Genomic DNA, 9,684 nt, shown 5'->3' on the forward strand with positions numbered 1-9,684 from the left:
TTTTAGCCATTTCGGCTTCGGCTATGAAATAATATTCTCCATTTCGTTGTATTTATTATCCATTTTAGTAATAAGTTTGTTAGTTACATGTACTTGTGGCCCGACCTATTTGTTTATTTTCTTGGCTGTACATGTACATTTTTGATATTTGTTAGTATAAATGTAAACAGTAATAAGCAATAAAATATGATTTAACTCGAAAAAAAAAACAAAAAAAAAAAAAACTAAACGCATAATATACATTTTCTAGGCTTCGTGCGGCCGGTTGCCGGCTACCCAGAAATAAATATTATCCATTTCGTGAACGAAGTTATTCTCTGTTTCGTTTTAGTTATAAATTATTATTCATTTCAGTAATAACTTTGTTGGTTACAGGTACGCATGATAAATATTACAGGATGTTCGCGCGGCCGGTCGTCGGCTACCCAGAAATAAATATTATCCATTTCGTCAATGAAATTATTCTCCATTTCGTTGTAGTTATAAATTATTATCAATTTCATTTAAGTTTGTTAGTAACAGTTACGCATCAATGCAGTCATTTTTGCAGTTCTAAACTAAATTTTGATTGGTCTATTCGCTCGAATTCTAAATTAGGAATCGGGTCAACGAAAATACACGTTGAGCGTATAAATTTACACGGTAAGCGTGTAAATTTACGCGCTTAGCGTGTATTTTATACGCTAACCGTGTAAAAAACACGCTTAACGTATAAATTTACACGGTGAGCGTATAAATTTACACGCTTACCGTGTATTATGATACCGCTCGAGCGATTTCAGACTTTTGACCCAAATGGTACGTCAAATGTGCATTCTAGGTCATGACACTGCAATTTTTAAACATAAAACTGAATTAATTATTTAAAAAAAAGTAAAAACGAACAAAATCATTTGACCCAAGTTAATAAAGTCGTCTTTAGTCATTTACATGGGGTCCGTTTCACAAAGCTCCGAATGTTTGAAATGCTGTTCGTGAAACTCCTTACTTCAAAGATAAAACTTTGCAAAAAAAGGACTCTTTGTTGTAAGTAAAACACTAGATTACTGGGTCAAAACTATAAAACTGAAAAGTAACATTAGAAACAAACTGTGATTATTCTCATACTCAAGATGATCTTGTTGTTGTAAAAAATGGTAAATGATATGAATTTATATAATATTTTGATAGATTCAGAGATTAAGTGGATTGCAAACGGCTATTACAAACACGAAATGAACTTATTTTATACCTTAATCATGTTCTACAATACTATGATAAAAATGTACTGAAAAAAGACACAAATGTGAAAATGCATATTTCATCTACTGAAAAAAGGCACTTATGTGAAAATGGGCCAAAAGAAATAGCAGATTTTGGCCACATCGAGAACGCTGCCATTATTCTATTGCCATTTTATAAGTCAATATTAACTGCTCTACACTTCCTCTCGCCTGAAGATATAATTGTTTCAGCCTACAATATGGAATAATCAGTATCTTACATAAGTAAATGAGATGCATTTATGACAATAATTTGAATTTTGAAGTCATAACAATAAATTGGATATGTGTCGAAGAACAGTATAAAAATAAAACACCACATGTCTTTACCAGGCAATTAGTGTAAAATCTTATTATTCTAACAATTTATTTATTGTATATTTTTGGTTGGATTTAACGTCGCACCGACACATGATAGGTCATATGGCGACTTTCCAGCTTTAATGGTGGAGGAAGACCTCAGGTGCTCCTCCGTGCATTATTTCATCACGAGCGGGCACCTGGGTAGAACAACCGACCTTCCGTAAGCCAGCTGGATGGCTTCCTCACATGAAGAATTCAACGCCCCGAGTGAGGCTCGAACCCACATCGATGAGGGCAAGTGATTTGAAGTCAGCGACCTTAACCACTCGGCCACGGAGGCCCCTTATTCTAACAATTTAATCTGTTCATTTTTCATCATACATAAAGGAATATGAAAAGTAAGCAAGATTCCTAAAAGATACATTTACAAACAGCAATATGATAAGAAATATGTTTCAAAAATAATTTGTTGTCTACTTTTCAAATTGCAGAAGTTTTTTGCATTCTACAAGACACTAAAGTGTCTCAAACATTTTAACTTGAAATCACAAATCAAACATTAACAAAATTGAAAATAGTGGCACAGCAAGATAATGCCCCCTGGCGTAGAGATTAGCGAAATAAATTTACAAAACAACTTGCTGTCTCAAATAAAGATAGAATAAAGTAACAACACTGAAACAATTGATAACAGCCGGCAGGTAATTCTTGACGTCTTTCCTTTCTCGCACATTCTTTTTTACAATAGTAAAACAGGTAAACAAAGCCTAATCAATCTGTATATTATGTGTATGCTTTCTTTTACTTTTGTCTGAATTTACAAAGGGCTTTCAAGAGCTCTATAGAAATAAAGTGAATATGACTGATCCAGTATCAGTCAAATACATTCTCGTATTCTCAGGTAGTGACCATTCCTGCAAGCGTCCTCTAGATCCTCTAGATTTTAAAGGCTGTATTTCAAAATTGTGTCAACAGCTAAAACATCTGGTTTGCTACTACAATCCATTTAAAAGTATTTGATCATTCTATTTATTTTGTTACCTTTCGGGTGGTATTGCGTAACAATAATTGTATCCTGGCCAGGGCTGCTTGACACCGCAAATGGGCGTCGTACATGTTCTGTAATGATTCTTTCATGATTGCCTGTAGATTTTGATAGAATTTCAATCTTATTATCAATATTCATTGATAAATATATACCTTCTCCACACAGCGTCATTCCTTCCACGTGAGGTAGTTTAACTTTCCAAGTCATCTGACCCGTAAATATGCAAAAGCAGTACACAGAGCACGAGTATACTTCATACATAAAAGCGAACTCACAACCAGAATCGCGTATTGAATAGATTGGCCACCATTCATTTTCGACAACATCGCAATTAACAGTTTTAGTCTCATTGCCATCCGTTGAAATGTAATGTATATGCTTATTCGAGCAAAATGCTAACACACCGTCATTGTTACTAGCAACGGAACACAGCTGTCCGTGGCATTTGCTGGAAACCTGTACCTCTTTTACAAAGGATATTCCAGTAACAAATCTTCTTGGGCTGGGATTAGTGGAAAAATGAATAAAATACTGCACCAAAACGTTCGTGCAATCACGCCTTCGGAACAGAATGAATAACAAACTATCGCCAACATTGCAAACACAAATGGGAATGTGATGATTTAATCTGCGGCTTATAAACTTGTTACTTGCGTCATCATATATGTAGAAACAACCGTTACCTTGGTCAACAAGAACAGTTTTATTGCTTGGAAGAACGCAGAGACTGGAAAACAGACAATTGTTGTTACAACTAATAACCATTTTATGGTGGTACAAATAGGACTCAGTACGTTCAACTAGAACTTTCTTTTCAGAAACACTAGTTGTCTTCGTTGTCGAGGATGTAATTGATGTATCATATAAAGCATCAGTAGCACTTGAAGATGGCCTATCAGTTGATGAAACTATAGATGCGTCTGTAGACAAGATGCTAGATTCAGACACAGTGCGTCTTCTGCCGGGAGATATCTTTCGTTTAGAATAAAGCGCTAGGTAGTCCTTATTTTGAATTAACCGTGACGGTAACCGACTATTGTCTACTTTTGTCGCTTTTTTGTCACGAATCTCTTGTGCAGATTCTTTACTGTCTGCAAACGTTACTTTCGATGCATTTTTTGTCTGTGATCTCTCATCAATACTTGTAATTGAACTGGTGGAAAGAGAGGTGGACTTCTCTACAATCAAGTACCCTGATGACGAACTTGAACTAGATGAACCTGAGTAGTGTCTGCTGCGCGCATCAACGACTCTGTGTTTTCCGTGACTTGGTTTCGGACAATTTTTCAAAGAATCTGAACCTTTTGTTGATATTGCAAGAGAACTTTGCCTGTGTAAAGTTTGTTTAGGTTCGTGCAAAACACCCAATTTTTCCAAATTCATGAAAGGTTCCGCGGCACAAAGTGTATAGCATGAAGTTGTCACTTGTTGAAGACACTTTTCCATTTCCTGACTGATATCTTCTTGAGATTCTCTGAAAAGGTTATGTATACACCTTTAAATTAACCTATTTGGTAATTTCATAGTTTATTCATTATTAATATAGTACTAGGCATGTATACATGTAATTCAATATAGTGTTGACAAAATTAATTACCAGGATGCATGGAATGACATAAAGTTTTCTCCAAAATTCTTGCCTGCCATCTGAAGCTTAAATAAAAAAATGGCCCTGCTTGTAAGAATATGTTGCATGTCTCCTTAAATGACCAGGTAATATGTATCTTGAACCGTAAATGCCATTATTCTTTTTTGTCTCGGATTTGCAAACCCTATATATTTTACATATTAAAATAATTTACATAACAATTATGTTTGTGTTAAACGTAGGACTTCTTTTCACAGGTTTATATAGATTTTCGTATAAAATGTAAATATAAACCTTTCTGCCAAAGTATTAACATGCTCTAATGTCTTTGACATTGCAATTGTTTTGTTTTCTATCTGTGCACAAAGACTATTTTTCATATCATCGAAGTGTTGTTGTATTTTGTCCAGCTCTAGCTTTGCAGTCTTTTCTAACTTGTAGATATGGCAATGGGCTGTGTCTATTCTATTTACCAATTCATTATCTGCAGAAGAATTGTCTTCATTGCCACATTCTTCTTTCAAAGTATCATCTGTAAAAGTGCGGAAAAGAAATTTCATATATTTGTTCCACTTAAGTATTTAAACCGAACTAATTGCTATATATCATTTTACAAAATATAAAAAATCATTTTAACTGACAAACTGTTTATAATCACTGTAAAGAATACAATGCAGAAATATGGATTCATATTCTAAAAATAAATTATTACAGTTTAAGACAATTTTTCACATAAAGTTTCTTATAAAAGCAATTACCAGTTTGACTCATGTGACTCTTAAGGTAATCTGGATGTATCGTTTGCACAATATCTTCCCTGTCACATGCAACAAGAGCATTTAAGAAAGCACGGAACCATTGTGTAGGGGCCAGACGGCATTGTAAGCAATCAATTAGCACTAAGGAAGCTGCTGTTTTCCCTGATTGTTGTACAGTACTAAGTATTTCTTCTTTATCCCGATGATTTATTGCATTATCTTTCTCTAAATGTGTTATTAAATCAACAGGGTCTAGTTGCTCTCCTAATGTTGAATGAAACAGTCGAAGCAAATCTCTTTCTCTACACTGGAGTTTACTTGTACGCGGCCTAGATAGAAGATCTGCTAAATGGGGATAATCTGAAATAGTGTATGAATACGTTAAGCAGACAGGGAAAATGCCATGTTACTTGACCGTCATCATGTGTAGAAAATATAAATGGTGACACAATTTTGATGTGTTTGTTCTTGTAATGAATCAGAAAGAGCACATTAGGTCGAAGCAAAAGAAATTTCTTGCTCGAGAGCGAGGCAATTAATAAAAGAGGAAGCCGACATTTACATTAAAATAATAATAATGGAAGCAGATACAAAACTGAAAACCGTATACATAAATCCCGACCAACAGCAATTAAAAATGTAGTTTAGTCTTTACACAGACGAAACAACACAATATATTTGAAATGAACCGTGTCATGAGAAAACCAACATAGTGGGTTTGCGACCAGCATGGATCCAGACCAGCCTGCGCATCCGCGCAGTCTGGTCAGGATCCATGCTGTTCGCTTTCAAAGTCTATTGCAATTAGAGAATCTGTTAGCGAACAGCATGGATCCTGACCAGACTGCGCTGGTCAGGATCCATGCTGTTCGCTTTCAAAGTCTATTGCAATTAGAGAATCTGTTAGCGAACAGCATGGATCCTAACCAGACTGCGCGGATGCGCAGGCTGGTCTGGATCCATGCTGGTCGCAAAGCCACTATGTTGGCTTTCCCATGGCGCAGCTCAAATGTTATTAACTGTACCAGAATCTTTCAAACATGTAATAAAGTTTCTCCATTTCGTCTTGTTCTTTAATTTGCCGATTTCTTCCAACATGCTTCCGATGGACTCTTTCTGGGAATTACGACTAACATGCATTAACTGGCAAACCTTTTCTGAAATAAAGTAAAAGAGTTTTAGTTGGTAATCGTTATCTGTTCTGTTCGAGTGATTTTCATCGGCATTACAGGCAGATGTTTTACCGTCATATATCGCTAAAAAATCTAAAATGATTTATTAAAAAAGTAAATGCTGATCTTTAATTAATATCTTTAACATAAATCTTAAACATTTTCAAATAATATAGAGATATACTTACCGATACCAATTAACTGACAAAGGGCCGGTGCAATTTTCTCCACCCTGACCAGTTCTGTAATTTCAGTCTGAAAATACTTAACTTTGGTTTCTATCTTTTCTTCTACAGTGTTGCCAATCTCGTCCATCTCAATGGCGGAATCCGACTTAGTTTCTGCAGTTTGAAAGTATCTAACAGTCATGCGTAATACGTTTGTTTTGTTGTTTTTTTTGTTTGGTTTAACGTCGCACCGACACAATTATAATTAATGTGACGACTTTCCAGCTTTGTTGTTGGGGGAAGACCCTGCGTTATTTCATCACGGGCAGGCACCTTGGTAAAATCACCGACCTTCCATAAGCCTGCTGGATGGCTTCCTCACATAATGAATTCTACGCCCACATCGGTGAGCGGCAAGTGATTCGAAGTAAAGTCTTAAACATAATATAAGAAATGTGATGTACACTTTATCTATAAAAGTTTACTATACCAGCAAAACCCTTATAAACGTTTCTTCTATGCTTCATAATGAAATTATCGAACGAAGAATTTAACGTCGTTTTATACTAAATTATTTTAATTCCATATAACAAAGCTCTATTATCATCATTTCAAAACTTAAAATAACCTAGACCACTAGGTACACCAAGAGTTGATGCATGATCAAAGCGATTTTTCCCCTAAATTTCACAATGGTATTTAAGTAAATATCATATTTTAGACAAAGTTAATATATATAAACTAACCAGTCACGATGACGTTTGGTAATTTCAATATTTCACAGTCAAGAGTAAATTCAGGCTCCATCTCGCGAACAATATCCTTGAATCCTTTCTGATACAGAATTTTTAAAAAATCTGTATACCATCTGGATGGTGCCTGCCGACGCTGTATACGGTCTAGAAGGAGTATCGTAGCAGCGACTGAACCTTGGTTCCTCTGACAGGCCTTGAGAAAGTATGTTAATATTATGTAATCACCGGCTTTTATATACATACAATTACAGAAAGAAAAGAGTTTGTATAAAAATGAAAGCCTCTTAAATATTGCTTTGTCTTTCAATGATTTTACTTCAATGTTTAGAATTTTTAAGCGTTTAGAGTTAAACTTGTATGTTAAAATTGGTATAAGTTGGCATCAAAATTGACATAAATAGCTCGACATACCTTTTTAAAGTAGGTCTACAAATAACAAGTCTAAAGTAAAAAATAAGAAGCCCTTGTCATCTGAAACAGATACATTATGCACCTACCATTATTTCTTCCATATCTCTCATATTGATCAAATGGGATGCATTTAAATGCATAATGAGGTCGCATGGTTCTAACTGCAGTTCGAGGTATGGGGCAAAGATTTGTAAGATCTTCTTTTGGTGATAACATTGATCTTGATCTTGATCATAGAATTTCAAGAGAGAAACTAAATAGGGATAATCTGTGAAATGGAGAAAACAAATTCGCTTATGTTAAATTTCGTGAAAAGCTACAAATAAGGAAATTGTTTCTACTATAAATGAAATTTAAAATCTTAATATGTTTAAATCTTAATTCGGTTTTCTGACGTCATGTTATATATAGCAACTAGTTATCTTATTAAAACATCATTGTAATTGAAGCTCTGACAGTAGTTTATCTCTTATGTTACTGTTATTTTACTTGGTTACTTTGAGTTTGATCATATTTTATATGCTCTTTATATATTTACAGTATCAAGAAATACAAAAACAAAGCTGAAAACTTACTGTTGCCTCCAGTTAATTACGTCACGAAGCCTTACCTGCTCTTTTTAGGGCTTCGAGAAATGCCGTCCATTTTCCAACATGTGTGCATTTAAGAATCTTGTCTATGAACAGAAATGATGCTTTTTCTGGATTTCTTAAATCTACTGTTATTATTTCTCGTTCGTCTGCTGCAAAAAACATTATTTGTCGTGAAGGTGGACAACCTCTAGTGCCGTGTGGCGGTCGTAAAAAGTCTCCACATACTTGGATTCTGTATTTTCTGGTTCTTTGAGAAAGGATCTTTATTTGACAAAGAATCTTCTTACAAATTTTTGAAGACGTTCGCTTGATATTTTATTAGCTTAACTTATCTAGTACATTCAGGACCACTGGCTTTTCTAGAATTTCACAAGCATTTAGCTTTTATATTTGTCTAAATTTGTACTCTGGTTCATATAATCACATTACCAAGCTCAGCGTAAAAACATAAGAATGACGAAGAATTGTGAGAGGAGAATAATTCAGAAAAGCTAATAGATGGTCATTTGAGAGATTCGGTGCACGGAGTTAGATCAGAATTTTTTTAAACAATCTAGAAAATCATTTGACTAATTTTACATCAGGAAGGTCTAAAACGTATCAGTTGTTCCAGTTTTACATGTACCAGCTGTTGCATAGTTAATTAGGTCACGTTACTCCTATTATACATTCTTTGGTTTCCCAATGTTCATTTTTAAGCGATTTACTTCTAATAATAAAACTCTAGACAGTCTTTGAAAGCATATAACGCAACCTAGACTCTGTTTCACATGTACATCAGATTCTCATTGAGAGTTTAAAATGCGATAACCCCCTCACGCACCCTTAAATTAGTAGCAATGGCTTAAACGGAATTTTGTTATGTAGTAAAATTGAATGATAATGAAAGTACTTCGTGATTCCAAAGGACAAGAAAATGTAACAAATCCGAGTCCAAGTAACTTTTTTACAGCCGTCATATGGCATATAAAAACTACTTTTGTGCCAGTTTATAAATATTATAAGACTCGTTTGGAAACGTATAGCTCAATCAAACAAAATAACAGCAGACTCGTTCTGCGGTTTGATCGAGTTTATATTGTCTTCTTACAACACATGTAAATGACTAGCATAGTCATACAAAGTTTACTTACCAGCAGAAAAGAAACTGGGCATCCATCGCAAGACACTTGGTGCCCTGAAAACACGACAAATTTGTGACCTATATTCCAGTATTCTTCCCTCAACTTGTTTTTGAAGATCATCTACAGCACAACGCATGATTTATAAAAATCGGACACCCATACCAGTTTATTAAGATCAGATGCATTTTTCGATCAACAGCGAGAAAAAAAAGATATTACAAACCACACGATCCTAAAGATTTTAGAAGTGGAAAATTGGGGGAATCCCAGTATGAATCATGGGATATGTGTTACACTTAAAGTACAAAATGTATGCAAAGTTAGGTTACAACAATTTCTACTGTTTTCTATAGATATGTATACACTGCTTTTTCAACTCAGTCGTTTACATTCATGAAACATATCAAATTAGCGCAAAACCAATCGACCAACGGTCAGCCTTCTGTCCTCAGATGTAGGCCGTTTCGCAGTGGGTTAAGTTATTTGCACGGTAGATTAAAATT

At 34.8% G+C, this 9,684-nt stretch overlaps 1 protein-coding gene across 1 annotated transcript; it reads right to left on the bottom strand.

The window, feature by feature from the left end:
* Positions 1-786: 786 nt before the first annotated feature.
* LOC123527491 (uncharacterized) lies at positions 787-9,643 on the bottom strand. Its single transcript, XM_045306976.2, has 9 exons — positions 9,191-9,643; positions 8,075-8,206; positions 7,551-7,732; positions 7,045-7,246; positions 6,320-6,472; positions 5,985-6,116; positions 4,960-5,319; positions 4,496-4,733; positions 787-4,087 (listed from the first exon to the last, which is right to left on the bottom strand). The coding sequence occupies exons 1-9, from the start codon at positions 9,315-9,317 to the stop codon at positions 2,572-2,574; spliced, it is 3,042 nt and encodes a 1,013-aa protein (XP_045162911.2). The 5' UTR covers positions 9,318-9,643; the 3' UTR covers positions 787-2,571.
* Positions 9,644-9,684: the final 41 nt, after the last annotated feature.

Source organism: Mercenaria mercenaria, chromosome 14, assembly GCF_021730395.1.
Source record: "Mercenaria mercenaria strain notata chromosome 14, MADL_Memer_1, whole genome shotgun sequence".
NCBI lineage: Eukaryota > Metazoa > Mollusca > Bivalvia > Venerida > Veneridae > Mercenaria > Mercenaria mercenaria.

What these genes read in the sequence shown, in the direction of transcription:
- LOC123527491 (XM_045306976.2), bottom strand. Translation starts at nt 9,317, where the DNA reads ATGCGTTGTGCTGTAGATGATCTTCAAAAACAAGTTGAGGGAAGAATA. An exon ending in GAGATATGGAAGAAATAATG is followed by an intron (nt 7,247 to 7,550) that starts GTAGGTGCATAA and finishes TACTTTCTCAAG; the next exon opens with GCCTGTCAGAGGAACCAAGG. An exon ending in GAGTCACATGAGTCAAACTG is followed by an intron (nt 4,734 to 4,959) that starts GTAATTGCTTTT and finishes GCACTTTTACAG; the next exon opens with ATGATACTTTGAAAGAAGAA.